Source organism: Falco cherrug, chromosome 8 (assembly GCF_023634085.1).
Source record: "Falco cherrug isolate bFalChe1 chromosome 8, bFalChe1.pri, whole genome shotgun sequence".
Taxonomy (NCBI): domain Eukaryota; kingdom Metazoa; phylum Chordata; class Aves; order Falconiformes; family Falconidae; genus Falco; species Falco cherrug.
The window spans coordinates 5,690,684-5,710,948 of NC_073704.1; the positions used below are offsets into that span (position 1 = coordinate 5,690,684).

The window sequence follows — 20,265 nt, forward strand, 5'->3', positions numbered from 1 at the left end:
GGGAAGAACAGAAAGAAAAAATACAGCCCAGGAAGCAAGAGAGCAGCACATCAGACCTGGTTTTTCACAGAAGCGGGATAAGAAATAGAATTGATGGAGAAGGGCACTAGAGGTCAGTGTGCTTCTACTCCCGGGCCACATCAGAGGAGACAAGAGCACATCATTCAGAACTTGAGCTTAGGGAAATTCCTCTCCTTTGTATACAAGATACTGGCCTCAAAACACTTAGCTTGCTAGCACAAGATGTTATCTAGAGAAAGATTTTCTTAACCTCTAAAGAATTCATTGTGACACAACAGGAAGGTTACTTTATTTCCCCCCCCAAAAAAAAACCCAAAATAAACTTTCTGACCTAAATCTGAACAATTCTAGCATATGATTTTCTGAATGTTTTAAATTGCTTACAGTTGAAACCATCTGACGAGTGCTCTGCAAGCTAATGCAGCAACTTCATGCTCTGGCATTTTCTTCACCTCGTCAAGAATCTTACGCAATATGAAATAAGGTATTTACAGCTCTGACATGCTTGCCAAGATTATCTCCTCCCAAGTGAGACGTTACATAAACCAACATAATGCATAAAGGGGAACTGCTCACTCTATTATTGCTTTCAAGTGTATCTTTAGCAGCTACAGTATATGAGACACTAAAAATTTTAAAACAAAGAACAAATCTGACCAACACCTGATTATCAGGAAATACAGCCATGAATATTGAAGAAGTTTATTGCAATGTACTTACAACTTAGCAGAACAAAGCATAACTTTATATTTTGCTATCGTGTTCACCTGGCAAGATTTACATATGTTAACTCAATAGATACCTGGAGGTGTGTACGTTTCTACCGAAGAGTGCACAAGAACCGACCGTCTTTTTGAAGGCATGGGCATTTTTCTCTCTTTGTATTTTGCAAGCGCTGCTTGTACTGCTTCAGTGTGGACATCTACATAGAAAAAAACCAAACAAACAAACAACAAGGGTTAAGAGATTAAATTTAATCATTATTTATTTCTAAAAAACACAGAAAGCAATACTGCCATCTTCTACAGCTCAAATCCAAAGGCTGAATCGCACATGATAGCCCTTACAGCTTTAGCCCTGTTCAGCCCTGTTTTGCTTAGCTTGCAGGAAGGAGCAGGTTCTCGCCTTCAGAGGAAGCAGCACTTCGGGAAAGAGCAGAAAGGTCCAAAGCTGAACTACAGTAACATGGTTTCAATTCTGAAGCTGTGACAACTCCAGTAATTGTTCCTCTCTCCTTCAAGGGTGTTTAGTAGGGCTGAATAAACATGCGTGCCTCCCACTCAAACTCATCTCAGAAGCAATGGTTTGAAAAGTTAAGGGAGGATATAAGCAGGCTCAAGTTAACATATTTTCCTCATGAAATCAGCTTGAAAAGGCTTTGTGAGTATAATTTAGGAAGAACACCCTGAAAATCAATACTGAAGTTACAGAATACTTAGTACGTTTGTTCTGAGCTATGATTTATTTTCATTTGGGGGGGAGGGGGGAAGGAATTTCAACACAGATACCAAAAAACTGGAACAGCATTGGACTCTTCATCCTCAAAATCCACAATGGGAAAATTAGTGAAAAGCGTATACTTGAAGCTCTCACAAAAGAATGCAAGTAATAAAAGCCAGAAAGAAGAGGCTAAATGGATATGAAGAATTAGGGAAGAAACACAAAGTGTTTTCACTTTCCTGAAAGCAAAAATTACCCTAATATACTCATGGGGTACATTTTAACTTTTCTTATTTTTAAGCCAAAACTGAGATTAAAGAGGAACTTAGTGTTCAATGAAGACCACACTGCAGATAAAATTTAATGTATTCAAGTAATTCTAAATTGCCTTCAGCAGATTTTTCTCTTTGACATATGTATTTCAATGGTGTCAAAAGCTAAAACTTAGGCAAAAAAAAAAAAATATCATGAGAAGTGAACAGATGTCAAGGAGAAATAAGGCAGACCAAAAATATACTTTAACTTGCTGCCTAAGATTCAGACTCACGAAAACCAACTCCAACATCTGTGTACTTACAGGTTATCTACAGAGGGCCCAAAAGCAAGTACTGCAGTTACGCATTCATCTTGCCACATCTCTTTTACATGGAAGCTGCTGTATGAGAATTACCAAATGAAACTGTTCAATTTGAAACAAGATTTATTCTTTCATTAAGTATCCATCTAAGAAGAATCAGGAGAATACTATATACAAATACATTAGCAACAGAAGGAGGGCCAAGGATAACCTGCATCCTTTATGGGATGCAGCGGGGAACACTGTCACAAAGGGTGAGGAACAGGCTGAGGTACTTAACGCTTTCTTTGCCTCAGCCTTTAACAGCCAGACCAGCTTCCTCAGGGTGCTCAGCCCCCTGAGCTGGAAGACAGGGATGAGGAGCAGGATGAAGCCACCACAGCCCAGGAGGAAATGGCCAGTGTCCAGAGCTGGGCTGGGGGCTGGGGCACAAAGCTGATGGGGGGGACTTGGGGGGGTTCAGCCTGGAGAGGAGGTGGCTCAGGGGGGCCCTGATCGCTCCCTGCAGCTGCCTGACAGGGGCTGTGGGCAGGGGGGGTCGGTCCCTTCTCCCAGGGAACGAGCGACAGGACAAGGGGAAACGGCCTCGAGTTGCGCCAGGGGAGGTTTAGGTTGGGTGTGAGGGAACATTTCTCCACCAAAAGGGCGGTGAAGCCCTGGGACAGGCTGCCCAGGGGGGTGGTGGGGTCACCAACCCTGGAGGGGTTTAAAAAATGTGTAGCTGTGGTGCTTGGGGACAGGATTCAGTGGTGGGCTTGGCAGTGCTGGGTTAAGGGTTGGACCTGATGATCTCAAAGGTCTTTTCCAACCTACGTGATCCTACGATTCTGTGATTCTAAAGCTACAAATACCTAACAGTTTTATCGAATTGTAGGTATGAAACTCAATGACATACATAGACTTACACAACTTGCGTACAAAAGAAGTAATTTCTCTGCCCCATATTAACCTTGATGACAACTACAGGTAAAGCTCCATATTTTACAGTACCTTTTTTACTAAAAAAAAAAAAGTACCATTTCTGGCACTAGCCCTGAACCTGCTTTGACCATGCTCAGCAGGAGGTTCTTCCTGATTGTAAAATTTTTAGATATTTTTAGAAAATTTTTGACAAAGCAGGAGATAGCTCAGGGGAAAGCTAATCAGTATATACTTTAACAAAAACCAAAAGAGATTTTTGAGTATCCCAGTGAATGAAAGGCTATGAAGCAGCAAAGCACAGCACAGCGGTGTGAACCTCTATGAAGTCTAGGCACAAAACTCTTTCTAAAGGCAGCTTTGTCCCAATGCACTGGATAAACCTGACACTTGGGGGACTACTAAATCAATTCTCCTTTTCAAAACCAGATTACAAATGTTGCCCATAAGCTCAGAAGCATGACCTCGCCAGGGAGGCTTCGTGCAATACATTTCAAACAAACTCTAACAACTGGCAGATGACTTTCTTTCAGAACTTCTGTTAAGTAATCAAACAAAAATCACCATAGCTTAATCTGACCTCTTTTCCTATGTTAGATAAAAACTGTTCCATTTCCACATGTAAGTTGCTCCCTCTGCTCCAAAGCATATTCACACCATGTACTTCAGGCATCTAACTTTCGGTCCCTGACCTACACAGCACCATTTACTGCAATACATGAGGTCAAAGAGACGCCATGGAAGAAGCAAGTTAAAACCCCAGTACTGGAAGAGCACAGCGCCTTTAAGAGAAATGCCAGAAATAAACAATCCACATTTAAACAAAAATCAGGAAGCTGCTTTTCTTAGTCACAGGTCCAAATGAGAAACAAACTGTTTCCTTCAGCCTGGCCAAATCAAAATAAGCCCTGTGTGTAGGGTCCCAGACATCACCTAGTTCTTTGCAGTAAGAATGTCACTTTTCAAGTCTGCAGCAACCCCCAGATAATCTGTTCAGCACTATATTTAAAAAAAAAATAAATATATATATGCAAATATATATGCAAATATACCATGCCAACTATGTGTTCTTACAAGACTCGGGAGTAGATGCTTGTCTCAAATAAGAACTTTTTATGCAACTAACCTGTGAAGTTCAAGGACAATGCTGTTAGGAAGGGGGAGTGTTTGGGTTTTTTTTAAAATCACTTCTTAAACCTCTATCTTTTAAGACAAGATTTTTTATTTTTTTTTATACTGGGTAACATGTTAGATTGCTGCTGCTGTCCTTCACACCAAGGAGCTGTTAACAGATGTTTTATGAATTAAAATCTCACCACCCTCTCCCTATGTCCCCCTGCCTCCCTCCCCCACATCTGGGCTATTGCTTTTTTGTCAAGTCTTCATTTTTCCCGATCTTTAGTTTTAGATTTTTTCCCCTCACCTTGTAAATGTCCACCACTGAAGTTTATTCTCATGGTTACAGAAGCAAACCTCCTAATTCCACAGAACTCCAGAAAGTTTAAGCAGAACTCAACAACATACTTCTTGTTTTGCTGTGTTACTTAGATGTCCCAGGGACATTACTGCTGTCCATAGACTTGAGAATATTACTTAAATTCAAGGTTATTTTTGCAGCCTTAAAAGTTAGGGGCAAAACACCAATTCAGCAGGACACATTCCCACAGCAGAACCTTCAGTCAGAACGAAGCTGCATGTTTTAAGAAGGATAGTAACTATCAGATGCATCCACTTCAAGCATGCACATATCTCTATGTAATTCAGAAGACATTTTTGTTACATTAACATCTGGTAGGAAGAAGGGGAACATAAATGTTTTTTCTCCAGAAGAGAAATGTAACACAAATTTGTAGTCTGCATATAAATTCATTAAGTCATTAAATAACACTGCAGATAAAATATGAAAGCATTCTTAGCTAGTTTTTGTGAATTCCCATTTAGGGGATGGAAAGGACTAGCTTGAGGCAAGGGTGTGTTGAAGCACTTTAACAAAGTAGAGCAGGACAGGTCATAACATCACACAGATAGGTGGTAGCAAGCATGGGAACTACTTTTTAATTCCATTTCCAGAGGGCAAAATCAGCACCACCTCCTTTAGCCCTCCCAACTCTCACCCCAAAACATGGCAAATACGACATTAGATAATAAAAATGCAAGCAAAAGACAGTAAGGATGAATTTTTATTCTGTTTCATGTTTTGTTTTTATAGTGCTGATTTAACTCATCAGTTTCTTCTGTACTCATCGAAGAACTATTTCCAGCTTGAAATTCTTCTTTTAATATCTTGTCCTTGGATAACAACTGAGTAGGACCATCCTCTGTCAGTTAAACAAAGTACCTAATCAGCTTCACTTCCCTGGAATGCTTTGTTCCTGTTCCATGTTTCCTTTAAGAGCTTTTCTACACTATGTACACGATGAAACAGACTTCACTAAAAAAAAGTGAAAGGGATGAAATAATTTTGAAGCAGCAGAACATTTAGGGTACAAGAATTCATGAATACTACAAACTGAGGTTTAATTGGATATTGGAATTGCAAAAAGAAGCTTCTACCATTGTCTATTACTAAATTCTTAAACACGAAACTCATTTAACATGTAAGAACTGGGGACTTCAGTATTCTTCAGTGGATTAAATAGTCATTAAAATCAGATCAAATGTCATCTGTAATACACCATATTTCTGAGAAGAGGGAAAACAAATGTTCAACAGTGAACACTGGAAGAGATGAACAAGCCCAGCATCTTATTAACATGAAGATTATGCATACCAAAGAGAGCAAGAAATACATATACTGCCATTCAAAAGCAGAAGTCTTGAAAAAATAGTTCTAGGTTTCCACGCTTCATTAAGCTGCAACCAACCATCAACAATTTATTATTGATTCAAAACATTTTTTTTTGCTTCCTCTGCTGTAGTAAACCACATAATCTTCTCTTCCATTTTATGTACCTATTCTCATTTTCTTTCATTCTACGTGTCCTTAAAAAAAGGATGGGGGAGGAAAACTAAGACACAGTTTGTGGACTATAAATCACCTAAGCTCTTACGCTCCAAACCCTCCAGCTATTAGAAAGGCCTTTTTCCTTCCTGTTTGCAGCCTCTACTTGTTCATCAGCCTCTGATTCTAGTTCCTGCCTTAGGCACAAGAGGAAGAATTTCTACAGTTGTTTGAAGAAAAATGGCATTCATAGGGCGACCAGTTTCCCTGCTGCTCACAGATCTCCAAATTCCAGCAGCTAAAGCAACCAGCACTGGCTGCCTCTACAAATGGCTGCTGCAAACCTAGTGTCCCATATGACTGCATCCCTGTGAGAATGATTGCCAGGGGAAAAGTAAAAATATTTTTTTTAAAAAGCTAGTATAACTACACGAAGGCTGGCAGAGCACAGAGGATTAGTGTGAGATCAAGCTCTATTCACATGAAATGATAGAGCTGCTGTATGTACAGGTATCACCCCTGCGCACTGCACAGACTTGTTCCTCACCTGGAGCAGCTCCCCAAATGCATCTCTGTATCCTGTTCCAGGGAAGCTGGGAGAGCAGGCTGTGTATTACAGCTGTATGTCCAACAGGCTGAAGAACAGTAACCAGAAAAAAAGTGCGAGAATGGAAAGAGAAAGCGTAGCTGCTGGGAAAACTTCTTCAGACGCCCTAAAGGCTTACCAGCTAACTCATTTGTGCTCTTATCCAAAACCAGGCAGCAGTGGGACTCAGTGCAGGAGAAGGCACAGTGCCTCTACCAGTAACCACACACCTCTCCTGACAGAAAAGCCAGCAGCACCAGCAATACACTCATCACCAAGCATCCTCTGAAGTGAGGGTATGAGGGTCTTCATGTTTATCACTGACAAATGCTTGCGAAGTCTCTGCATTTCTCACTTCCTCCATCACACTGTCATCATTCAAAAGAACGAAAACCTAGTTAAAGCCTCTAGTATTATCTCCTGTTCCAGGAACTCTTAGGTAATTTAGTAGCCTACAGTATGTACTGATGGTATTCACTGTTGGAAATTTTTTGGTAATAATTTACTGCTTGAAGACAAAAATATGTGGATGATAATTATAGTTCATTTAAATGGACAACAACTCTGGGAAGCTATAGAAAAAATGTGCTTACAGCTAGCAAATGGCAGATTAATAAAAAGGCAAAATTGTTTCACTTGCTTATTTTAAGTAATTTATGTTGATGGTTCTAAAATAACTATAATTGCTCCAGAAAGAGATCCTGTTCTATTAAAAGTTATATCCCACCCTCATCAGCTACTCTTGAAAAGGACACAGCAAACTGATGAGATGCAAAGATAAGAAGAAATAAAGGCAGCAGTGAAATAAAAAAAGAAGCAGCAACACCCCCTCCACTGCCCTCAAAAGTCTGAAAAATAAATAAGGCATGCAATTGATAGAAGCAAAATACCCAGGATTATAGCCTAAAGCTGTTTGTCCGTCACAATAGGTAAGATGCCAGCTTACAGGGAAATTTTAAAAGGTAACAACATTTCAAGCCAGCGGTGGTGGAATCTTTTCTTTAGGCAGAAAATGCTTTTACAATAGCTAGAATTTCTCAGATAAATTGGGACTGCTCTGTGAAGCAAAACTGTGACACTTTTTAAGCCAAAGTATTGGGAGGAACAAAATGAAGCTACTTTGCAGTAACTGGCATTTTCTGAGATGTCAACATTTCCATTCGTGTCCTACATACACGTAAATCTCACAGCATGAGTAGTTATGAACAACGATGTGAAGCATTTTCATATTCAAATCAACTAGATGATTCAACATCTATTACCATCAGTAGTAGCGCTTTCAAGGAGTAAAAAAACATGCAATAGATGTTTTTCTTCCAGGTTATCTCTTCATTGAGGTAAAGAAGAGAACAAATACTGCAATAAATCTGAAGAATTTTTTCTAAGAATCAGAGAGGAAAAAGGGGAAAAAAGTAATGGCTCTTGAAAGCTGTATCTACATTACCTTGCATAGACATAAGTTTAACCTAAATCAAGTCAAGCAAAACCATCACTATTTGGTTTTGATACCACCTGAGCACACTAAACCTTGTCATATATCACTGATGGGAAAACGCAATCCAATTACATATCTTACAACTAAGAACCTTCCCCCCCCAGAGGTTTAAATTTCAAAATGAAGAACACATTCTAGGGAAGAATATTTAATGAAACACGAGTGAGCAATGCAGTGATGGGAAACCGCATGAGGATGTGGAAGTCCACACGAAGTACTACCTAGCGTTTTGGCACAGTGATAATTACAAGAAGTAACCCCAAATCCCTGCACATTAGGCTTCATCTGGAATTAACTGTCCACTGGCAGGACTGCCTGAACTCTCAGGGTCATTCAGAAACACTCACCTTGAAATGTAAAAATATTGGCTGAGCTCTAGACTGACAAGATTGGGAGCACTAGTTCAGAATCACTAAAAGTCAATTTATAGAAATTTAAAATCAACAAGGCCATAGAAACATTAACTCTAGGAAAAGAGGAAGCCCTGATAATTAGCACTGATAGTTAGACTAACATTTAAAAGCCACATCTATTCATGAGCAAGTATGCTAGCTGAACTTGCTAACACCCACCCACTTCTACGTCTTACACTGTAAAAGTAATGAGCCCAATGCCAAATTTCCCCCAAACAATACCAATAATATGGCAGGGTTGTTTACTTAATTCTTGTTTCGTTTGTTTGCTTTTTTAAGTATCCTCAGTGCAAACTAAATAGGACATCTGAGCCTCTCAGACAGGGAAACTGTCCATGTACACAGCATATTGCTCTAGACCCTCCTGGCTCTCTCAGATAATGGTCCCAAGTATTCCGTTATAGCTGTGCTCTTTTTGCAGATTTTATTTCTGTTAGTTTAAAAACATCACATGCTATTTTAAAATTAATTAATTTCTATCAGATTCATGGCTGTGCTTGAGTTTATGTGGAATCCACTTGGTCACAAAGTAACTTGAAAATCATGGCTGTAATTCAACCACTAAATCTGTGGGGTTTTTTTCCCAGTATATATATTCAGCAGTAGGTTACATTGATACATTTGAAATGCAAAAATTAATTTAAATGACCATACTCTTAAACGCGTAATTTAATGTTGATACTATGTAATCTTCCCTGACATTCTGAATACAGCTGAACACATGCATCTTCCCCAGGAATCCATATATATTCCTCAGAATATTCAAAAAGCCTCATTCATCCTCCAGTTATTCATAAGGAACCCACACAGGCATATCAGCCCCATTTCTGGAGCGAAGTTTTAAATGTCAGCAATGCAAATATGATGCAATAACCCCTATGCCCAAGCAGTTGCAAAGCAAGGTGATGCAAGACCAGCAACATATTAAGGATGTGCAGTGCATGTCATCACTTGCACTTCTTATCCCAAGACATATAATTACCCCGGAAAACAAAGAGAAAAATTTCCAGTTAAAAGTCCAAAGGTATTTAGGAGAGAAAAGCTTCCAAACACGTGTGTTTTCTCACTATTGTGACAAGGAATTTCACAGGGAAACAGTGTACTTCAACCACCTGAAAAGTAACAATGGGAACAGGATGTAATGAGGATATTGGTATTTTCACAGAAGTTTCCAAAACAGGTTTGTCACAGTGGTGTCCATTTAAAACTATGTAGAATATCCATTGTGACATTTCCCTTTTTTGTGCACTTGCTTTAAACCAGGAAATATTTGAATGAGAGTTACAGTAAATATGATAATCAGTCCTATAACCCCACAGCCCACATGCTGTAGTCCTCTAAATATTTAAATAACTGTTATACAGATCGGAAATCCAATCTTGTTTACTCAGTAAACAAAATTATTAAGCGCGGTGTAAAATTCACAATAAGAAAAACATCAGAAGGTGGGCCTATGATTTCTTCCTCTCCTAGCATTTCCAAACAAAATCACTCATTTATAGAAGTACAAAAAGCTACTTGAAAAATAATTCATTAGCTCTTCACTTCTTCCGATTTTTTCTTTAGGTGAGGGTACTACTTTACTGGTACACTTTTCCTCTTGAGACACCCGATGTTTCAGCTACATTTCTTTTCCTTACCAGATCGGAAGCGTTCATCCCTCGAGTTGGTAGAACGGGTTTTCTGCTGTTTAGATACAGCAGCGGTAGCTTGTGAAGAGCCTGGGACTCTGTTCTCTGCTTGCAAGGATGGATCCACACCTGAAATACAGTTTAATTTCAGTATGAATTCAGGTTCGCAAATAAAACATCTGCTTCCCACGTGTTGTGTTCTTTTAGCACCCTTGACACTTACTTACAAGTTGAACTGGAGCCCTAAGACTACACCTTTAAAAAACTCTCATCCTCCAACTGCGTTTTAAATTGTTTAAACTAAACCCTATCATGACCTGACAAGCATTTCACACAGAAGGAACACTTCTGCTCCTTGCAGAAGTTGACAATCATTGGCTATTAGGTGCTCTGCATGCCACATCCGTGCAGAGGGAGGAGAGGGAACCAGTCCTCTCCCCGCGTACTGTCAGCGATCGAGAGAAACACTGCAGAGATGGGTACAATCACACACTGGACTTGGAGAGCCTGAAGAGACAAGATGATACTGCTCCAACTTTCAAATAAAAATTGAACTATTCTCTCAAATTTCTTTTGAGTCTAAACACAAGGCAGCTAATTTGAATTTAATTTAGGAACTATATATCTGTTTAACCTATTCCCATTTAATAAAGCAATACTCAGAAGATGCACATTTTACAAAAGACTTGAACCAGGAACCTTCACTTGCTATTTTCTCATCTTCTATATATCTACACCTGAAGTACAAAACTAAGAGCTGAAACCTCTGCAGGTGCTCTCTGAGGATACACGTCACACAGCCATGAGAAGCCGGAGGAAAATAAGGAACAAAGAAGCACTCTCTTCAGTTTAAACTGTTTTAAGACCAGTGAATGATCACCTTCAGAAGTACAACAGCCACTACGCACCAAGTACAACAGATGTAAAATTACAATGCAGTTGGAAGTGGGGTTTTTTTGTACAAATCCATCATAAATTTATGATCTTGTGTGGCTATCTGACTTAAGTGTTGTATTTAACAGCAAACTCCTCTTAGCCATTTAAGATTTGTTTCACCAAGTTTACTGTGTTTCTAGTCCTTGTACCATACAGGGTTGAGTTTTTCTTTCATTATACTTTTTCCTTCTCTTGAAGAGCTTCTGCTCTCCTACCTGCCCTCAAGTCTTGCTGGAACTAGAAACAGCATTTTCAGAACCCAAATTCTGAATGCCTATTTACAGAAAGCAGCTTTCACTGAACTGAAGATGTGATTCAAGAGGAATCTGTGCCAGTTCCTTTGCAAGTAAGGCTCTGACTTTAACAAGACAGGATTCTTCTTCCTCTCATGGGGTTTCTGTTCCCTCCCCTTCTCCCCAAGTGCACACCAAGAAAGAAACTGGTAATGAATTATTAATAAATCTAGCAATTTTAAGAGACTTTTATTAAGACCCTTCAGTAAGATGTCTTCTTACTTGTGAAGACTTAAAGTCTTCACATTTGAATTGTAAGTTTTCAAATAGCAATTGGATTAAATATACCAGTTCTACCTCACCTGACCAAAATGAACTTTCTAATACTCTCTTTAAATATAATATCCTCAGGAAAAGCATTTTATCATCTTCCTGACTGGATCAGTTGTTATACATCAGCTTGCTTAGGTGTCTGCTAAGACCACAAAGTTAATGCACTCCATAATCGCATTCCCACCCCCATTTGCAGCTCAGAGTTAACACATTTTGATGTAGAGAAGGCAACTTTGAGTTAGCCATGGGTTTCGGGAAGGCATGGGCCTAAATAACAGAAAAAGAAGTAACATTCAATAAATCACACAGATCTAAGTTTTCAGAAATTCATTCGACTCCAGAGACATGCTCCTGTCTTTTACAATTTGCTACACAGAAAAAACAAACACATTCTCACCTAATGGAGTTTTCCTATTCTCCAAAAGTAAAGCTTTTTAAGGAGACGACAGGCTAAGTAAGATCAAATGCATTTCCCAGTAGGGGAAATTAGACAAGCCAGTAAAGAAACTGAAGTGTGCTCGGCAGAGAGCAGTTGAGCACAGATGTGACTGGTGTTCAAGTATCACGTGCTTATCCAATATAAAGAGGTAACATTCCCTGAAACACTTCAGCACAATTCTGTTTCTAAAAGAAAAGCAAATTTAGTCTACCAACTGGATTGGTTCAACATATCCGATACTTGAAGAGCAGTGAAAACACCCGAGAATTATTATTTTATCTTTCATGTGAACAAAAGTTTTTACATAACCACAAGTCAAGAGTCCAGAGAGATTTGTTGACCTGGAAACAGTAAACAACTTCATATTTCATTAAAATGACTGAGGTAAGTCATCTCAAAGCCCAAGCCAAGAAAAAAGCAGATGCAAATGGATAATGCGATAACTAAGCTGGGGGAAAAAAGAGAACAGGACAAACAGCTCAGCTGGGAGTCTCCTTAAAATAGACTGTTTATGAAATTTTCAAACAGCATACCCGCATTAGGGAGGTCAATGTGCCAAACAGCAGGTCAGTTTTGTGTGAACTTGTCACAAGGGACTTTGGATGAAGAAGGTAACAAAAGAACATGAGATTTGTGTCCGTGTATGAGCACATGCCATTCTTTTTCCAGCAAACGAGGGTTGTTGTAAGTGAAAGAAGAGATTAATGCTCTACTCTTAATTCCTTACCCTTATCTTCTCCAGTCCCACAGTTCAGCACCCAGCTTTCCAAACCTGCCCCTCTCCCTGGGCACAGTACAGCCCACAAATCCCCACTGCGAACTCGTGCAGCTGGTATGTAAGCAAGTAACTGCAGAGCCTTGGAATCAGGACACGTAAGACCACAACCAAGCCCCTTTCCCACTCTGTGATCCCACGTGCCCAGCAAAGCTGTCAGCATAATCCATGATGAATGACACTACTGTGTCTGGCACAAGGGTTTAGTCCTTGAACATATGGGGAAAATAAGATGGAAAATGAGCTAACTGGTATAATCAGCAAATGACAAGCTGCACGTGGGACACTCCCAAGCCATGTGCAACTTAAGCACTGCTATTTGGCCACAACAGCACTGGGGGCAGGAGGAGTGGGGAAGAGAAGGGGCCACAAATAAGCAAGAGGGTACACGAAAGCTTACTAACTTCAAAAACAGAACCCTCTTGTCCTCCAACAGTTACAGAACAGATTTTTGTGGATCACAGGCAGGGCAGGTGTATTTTGATGGAATAATAGAACCTCAGAAGTTCCCTTTAAATTAGGGTGCATTACAAAATCAGCAGCACTGTTGGAAACCACAATTGTGTTTTCTTCAGGTTGTGTCCCTTTTTATTTTCTCAAAGAAGGTGGTTTCACACCATAGTGCAAAAAATACCAAGGATAAATCTGAAAAACATCACTTTTTGGTAAACTGCATCTAACTCTTAGGCTACACAATTACATGCCAGAAAAAAATCCTGTTCCACAAGCTTGGTGAAGTTAATTTATTCTGGTACTATGCAAATCATTACCTTTGCCTTCAGCAAAAACAGCTGGGTAATTAGGCTAACTCCCCCCATTCACACTGCAGATCTTTATAAAAATAACATTTTAAGAACTATACACTAAAGACATTTGATCCACTATCACTGTATTTTGTCCATTTTTAACTTACCCAAGGCTATCAAGAATGAAAAGTCGTCTTAAAGAGTCCACTTGTTCCAATTAACTGAACAATTCACTTCTACAGGATGAAACTGAAGTTAATATTTGAATTATAACTGTATTTTTCCATCCACTAACTCTGGAGAATCACGACTAACACTGACATTTCTATCAGTTCTGATTTATACAAGCAAAAATTGTTTTACTATAAGAGCACGGAACAGTTGACAGGACAACGAAGACTGCCAGCATTGCTGGGGAGGATGCCTAGGTAAACACACCTGGCATCAGATAGGCAAGAGATAAATATTTCAAAAACATACTTAGCAAAAGCACAAACTTTATTGCTAGAGGACTCTCCTGGGAATCCACATGCAGAGCTGTTGCCCTATTGACACTTTCATCTCATCTGCTTAAGATGTGACGACTTAACAGCAAACTCAACTGCTTTTAAAGACTTTCACCAGTGTCTCAGCAAAGCCTTATTTGTAACAGCTATTAGACATTCAAATCTCATTACCCTCACAAAAAGACTGATCTTGAAATTCATCTCCCAAAACACAAATCTGGACAAAGTAACTTCAGTCCTAAACTAGGTTAATTTATATGAGGTAAGTTGTATCAGTTAACTAGCTGAACCTTTCAAAAGTATTCTCTTCCAAGGCTTAATGGTAAATTGAAAAGTAAAACCATAGGAGTTAAAATGGCATGGCAACAATTCCCTCATCTCAGTTCCACTTGCATCGCTACCCAGTTATGTATCATGCCTCCAAGCATCCACAATCTGCAGAAGATGACGTTATCATACTGAAGAGCTTTGCAGAGAGGAGAGGGAGGCCAAAGAGGAAACTTCAGGCTCTGCATACACTATTAAACCTTTCTGCAGCTGTTCAACTGGATCTAGAAATAAGAAAGGAACAAAAGACAGCAACTAGGTTCAAAGTACTGAAAGAAAGGAAAAGGGGTATGACAAGGCAGAAAATAAAACAAGTGTGGGAAACTCCCGGTCTGGCTCTAGGCCAGCCTTTCGGTCCATCCAGCCCTACCTTCTCTGCTGTCTCCTCCGCACCCAGCACCCTGCTCTGCCCAAAGACCGTGGCCAGCCATCCAGGCTGCAGCACACTCCTTCCCTTACTGGCCCTCCAGCCCCAGGCTCTTCAACTCATCTCTTCCAACCCTGACTCTGGTTTCTACCCTCTCTCCATGGATTCAAGCCCTACAGACCTCCTGTTCATATTTCTATGCCGTGGTCTGTTTGCCACCCCCAGTCACACAGGGCCCCTACCAAAAATCGGAAGGTTTTTGCCAAGGACTACGGTATTTCTTAGTTGCCTTTGCCTGCCCTAAAGCAGAGGGAGCTTTGGAGGTTCCGTAGTTACAGACCTGTAGTCTACAAGAATAGGTAAGGTCGCTCCTGGCAGTTTTTTCAGCCACTTATTAATGCATGCAAGGAGCAAGGGCAGGGCCCGGTGCGCTGGAAATCGCCTTTCCTTCCTCATTAGTACCACTTCATATATCACAGCAGAAGATACGCATTGGTGCCTAGCACCTTCACATAAAGTATCTGCGTGCAACCACCTCATTTCACCGTCACTAGGGCACCTCCTACTCCAGCCTTCTCAAGCAAAGCTGTGTAGCTGTGCTAATGCATACCTAGCTGAAGTACAGCTCCACAATAACAGTCATAGTAATTCCAGATTTCTTGAAATACAGTTACTTCCCGTTGAACCGTTAAAGGAAAAAAAGCAAACTCTTCTCACAAAAATGACCCTGAGATGCTGAAGTTTTACATGAAACACATACACTGCGTTCCAGATCTTTTCATAGAAAATTTAAGGCAAGAACCTAAATGGAAATTACTCCTCAAGAGACTGGAATCTGAGGACTGAGGACTTCTCTTTACTTTTTGGTCTGGTAAGCCTCACCTCAGTAAGCACCCAGTTTCTTCTCAGATCATAGTTTAATTTTATCATTCTTTGCTGTCATACCACATTCCAGAACATGTTACCTGATGCGCATGTTATTGTCTTCAAGTTCTGAAACAATTATGTTTTTGCACCTTCTGGGTCAGTGAAATCAGCAAGGTTCTACCCAATGTAAAAACAACCAACCACAACAAAAGGCATCCTATACATGCATTATGTTTGACAACCTTCTACTGTTCTGTACATCTTCCTCTACTCAAGGAAGTACATTTCAGCTTGTAAGTTTCCACACCAAGAAAATGAAACAGTTCAAAGGGCACTATTACTTTCCATTAAAGCAAGCATACAACAGCAGCCAAAAATACAAAAGCACAGAAGACACTTGTTACAAATTCAATGAATCCAAATACTAGCCAGGAAACTAAACTGTCTCCATGAAAATATCAACAGCAAGAGACATGTTTATTTAAACATTATGACAAGGCTAGTAAGCAGAACACCTACATATCATTAGCTAGAATTTTTATTTCTCAAAATAATAGTTCATTCTAAGCAACAGTTCAGGACACGCTTCACAAGCAGCCCAGCTTTCCTAACATAAGCAGATTCTGCCTGTCAGTCACAGCCCAAATTAATATAAATTACTGTGCCACGCAGCACAGGTCTAATCAAAGCAGGCAGTAAAAGAAGCAGAAGCCAGATATGAAAAGCCTTCATGGCAGAAAGTCAGCAAAATCAACACAAGGAGCAAGGAACAGCCAGTGGAGCACAGCAATCAGAGGAGGATGCTGGCTACATAGCACCTGGCTCCAGCAGGCAGCAATGGGACAATGCAGCCCCCAGACCTTGGAAGATCCCTGTTAAAACACAGTCCTTGCTTGGCTATCAGCTTTCAAGGTGATGTTGGCCACAACACTCAGGTAAATTTGGTTGTATTAGCTGAGCCAGCACAGGCAACGTCTATTTAAGCACACTAACCAGAAAACATGAAAGCAAGCTACCAAGGATGACTGACATAAGCACATTTTGGGTTCCTGACGGGAACAGAGCGCTTACATTGTTAGTTCTAGAAAAGTACAAGGCATTGTCTATCAAAAAAGACACGCCTCTGAAACAGCAGCAACGCTTCATAAGCACAAGGAAGCATGAAGGGCTACCACCTACAGAACACGTCCAAGGAAACCAAAACCTACAAATCCTGAATCAAAGTCCACTTTGTTTCTCAGAAATACATTATTTCTAGATAAAACTCTGAGATCACAGAAATGTAGCTTTTAATTTTGGCATTTTTTAAAAACTATTTACCTCACTGTTTCCTATAACATGAAATCCTTCGAGCTTAGCATGCTGCTTAACCATTTGCTCTTGACTGCGTCAGAAGATTTATGCCAAGACATATACTTCGAGCAGCTTCTAAACCATCAACCAAATATTCTATAACATTAAGATCCATACACAATACACCATCCTCAAAATAATATGATTATTAAATTCTATACTATCTAGGCAGCCTTTACCACTACTTAGGTGGTAACCACTGACCGATTACCAAATGAACCATGGAAAAAGATTTAACGGCTTGGACCTGACTACTTAAGTTCAGATTACTTCAGAGCCACCTGCCCTGCCTGAGGACTGACTGAATTATTTTTGTTTACCTGACAGAGTGAAATCACCAACATTTTGCTTCTTCCCTTGGCAGCAAGCTAAAAAACATTTGCCGTACCTAGACACATAAAGTTAGACTGGTGCGGGATGATTCTTAGATTTCATGAAAAACTAACTTATGACAAAAAAAAAAAAATAATCAAACCCCATAGTCAATCTAATAGCCTAATCTCCATATTCAAGCTCCCAAAAGAATGTACTATGAAATTCGGCCATAAGAGTGCAATACTAAAAAAATCACTCAATTAAAAAACCACATGAGCAGCAATCTCTTGCTATTTTCAGAAACTCTTGAGCAATGAATATATAAACAGCCTTTTCAACTAACCCACATGATCACATTACATTTTCCTGTATCTCATTTAAACCAATTACACTAAGATCCAACCAAATTAGCCTATTAAAATCCGGACATGCTTTGATCATAACTGCTTTACCTGTAATATAAAATAGGAGTTTAATTCAGTAGCATCAAGAAAGCTAACTGCCTCTTTTTTTTCCTATAGATGATAAGTGTAAGAAATTACAAATGCTATTGTAGACTTCAAGACACCAGAGTCAGTTGCACATTCCTTAGAGAAGGAGCTAAAGAACAAAGTACTACAGGGTATGTACAACTCATCCCACTCTAATCGGATGCTAGGCTGAAGTACCCACAGAGCGGTAAACGAAAATCATAGATACACAGAATCACAGAACAGCCCAGGTTGGAAAGGACCTCAGAAGATCATCTGATCAAATTTTTCATTGCAATAGAAAGGTCATCTATCCTTGTTAGCAGCAGAAACATTTATCAGACTAGAGAAATTCCAAAGGACTGCAGCCTTAAACCAGTTTCCCCTGCTAGCTGTCTATACCTTAACCCCTCTCTAACATGCCTTTCTATTCAGCACTGCTAATATGCACTGATAATTCGCCAAGTAATCAAAAGTATTACAGTGTAAGAAAAATGTTCTTTCATTTTCAGGACTTCATATGGTCAGTAGACATGTCTTCAGTCATACCAGGCTGCACCGCTAAGTTATCTTAAGTAATTATTTGATTATTTGATGCTTTAACTACAGAATTAGGATTTTTCAATGAAGTTACATAAAGCAATGAAAATGTGAGAAAAATGAAAGTATGGGACATGCCAGCCTCAACCAAAACTAGAGGAGGTTTCTTAATGATCTTCCCTTAATTTTTCTGGAGCAGAAAGGCTAAGGAAGAAAAGGGGAGAAAACAAGAGAAAAGAATTTTAATTACAGTGGAATAAAGTTACTCAGCAACGTGCTTCTCTAGCACTAACTAAATCTAGTGAAATAATTTACACAGATTGTTCTGTAAAGCAGCACCAGAACACTGGCTTCAGTTGCAATCTGATTTACACAGTAGAAGAGGCAATTTGAAAATAACCATTAACACTGTAAAAAGATCTGTAAAAAATCAGAATACTAAGAAAATGACCACCAACAGGCAAGAGGACAGATGCACACTATCTCAGGAGGATGCATGGCACAGCTGGCCAAAGGTCCTCAGACTTAGATCCAGTTCACCAAAACAGACAGAAAGTTCAGGGAGACAAGTTCCCTTGAACACCCAAGTAACTGGCCGCAGAGGAGAAAAAGAGGGTCAACAAGTAATTCAGGGGCATCACAGAGAAATCCTGTTTCTGTATTAGCAGCCCTAATAGAGGAGAAAAGTTTCCACAGAAGACTGCAGCAACCAAACAAAGATAAACTATTCCATAATGTGTCTGCTTGATAAAATGGCCAGATTTATTTTTGAGTTGATAGATGTTTCTCTAGGGGCAAGAAAAAAAGGAACTACTGTGTTAGGTGTTTCCATCATGAAGTGTCGAGATTTCTGACAGTATCAGGGAGAGCTGCATGATGACTTCCCACTTGCGTGTAAAGTTCTCACAACGTATCTGAACACTGTGTTGCAAAATATCGGAGATGAAGCAGCAGTAATAGTTCATGTAGGCACCAGTAAGGCAGGAAAGAGATTTTAGAGTTACAACTTGAGCTGTTTAGAGAAAGAGAGCTGACGACCAGCACCATCATGGTAGCATAATCATTCCTGCTAAAAGACAGGGAATTACACCAGGAGATGGAGACAACACGTGCCTGACAAAATCATGGAACAAAAAAAATATTTCCAGTTAATTGGAACTGATAAGCTTTTGGAAGAATAAGCAAGTACAGTAAGCAACAGAGCATGCGAAGTGTAAGGAAGTAAAATTAGCACTCATGGCAGACACCATCCCCCAGCTTCATCTCACTAACTAGATGAGTCTTGTCCTGTGTTTTAGACAGATCACTTCAGAATGTCTCCAATACATTCAATCCAAGTAAAATACTATTTTCCTTTACAAACATACGTTTCTTTTACAAATGCAATTGCCTCTTCCCTTCCAGCGAGGTTCCCCATTCCCCCCATCCCCCCCGGCATCCTTTGCTGATCCTTTGCTGGACCTTTAACAAAACTGATGCTCCCACAGTACTGCCTAGGAGATGATGGACTTGTACTACAGGCAAGAGCCAGAAAAACCCATGTGGGACCACCTCCCACTCCAGTCTCACATCTCAGCTTCCCCAGAGGGAATTTCAGCAGAAATACACTAACATGGCAGGGATGAAGTAGCACCTGCACATGTTCAGAGCAGAAATCCCTCAGCGAACACCCAACACCAATATCTTACTCGGCACAACACATCAAATGAAAAGGAACTGAGATTTCATGGTTGCTTTCCCTGCTCAGACAGTACCCAAGGAATTGGTCAGGATGTAGTCACTAACACTAGGTTTAAGCAAAGGGGAAAATGCTAAACGAGCTAGAAAAATTGGCTGGTTCTCTTATCCGGAGGTTTGTTTATGACAAGCCCTTTGTCAAACCTCTCAGCTGTTAAACTAACTAATTCCTATTTGACATTACCACACCCTTCTGCAAATATTTTGAGGAGTTTTGCAATATGATTCTTCAGGGCAGCCACCCAGCTTACATAACGCTGTTTATATTGAAGAATAAACTCTTCCCCTGATGTGATTTC

General features: G+C 39.9%; 1 protein-coding gene across 3 annotated transcripts in view; it reads right to left on the bottom strand.

The window, feature by feature from the left end:
* Nucleotides 1–20,265, bottom strand: part of DIP2A (disco interacting protein 2 homolog A) — a 122,022-nt gene that overhangs the window by 58,157 nt on the left and 43,600 nt on the right. For all 3 annotated transcript variants that reach the window (XR_008733419.1, XM_055717572.1, XM_055717573.1), the window contains exons 3-4: nucleotides 10,032–10,151; nucleotides 824–943 (exon numbers count right to left, since the gene is read on the bottom strand). Coding sequence is in view for 2 of the 3 variants with exons in the window: in XM_055717572.1 (XP_055573547.1) it covers nucleotides 824–943; nucleotides 10,032–10,151 (240 nt within the window). In the remaining variant the exon portion in view is untranslated. The remainder of the gene's footprint in view (nucleotides 1–823; nucleotides 944–10,031; nucleotides 10,152–20,265) is intronic.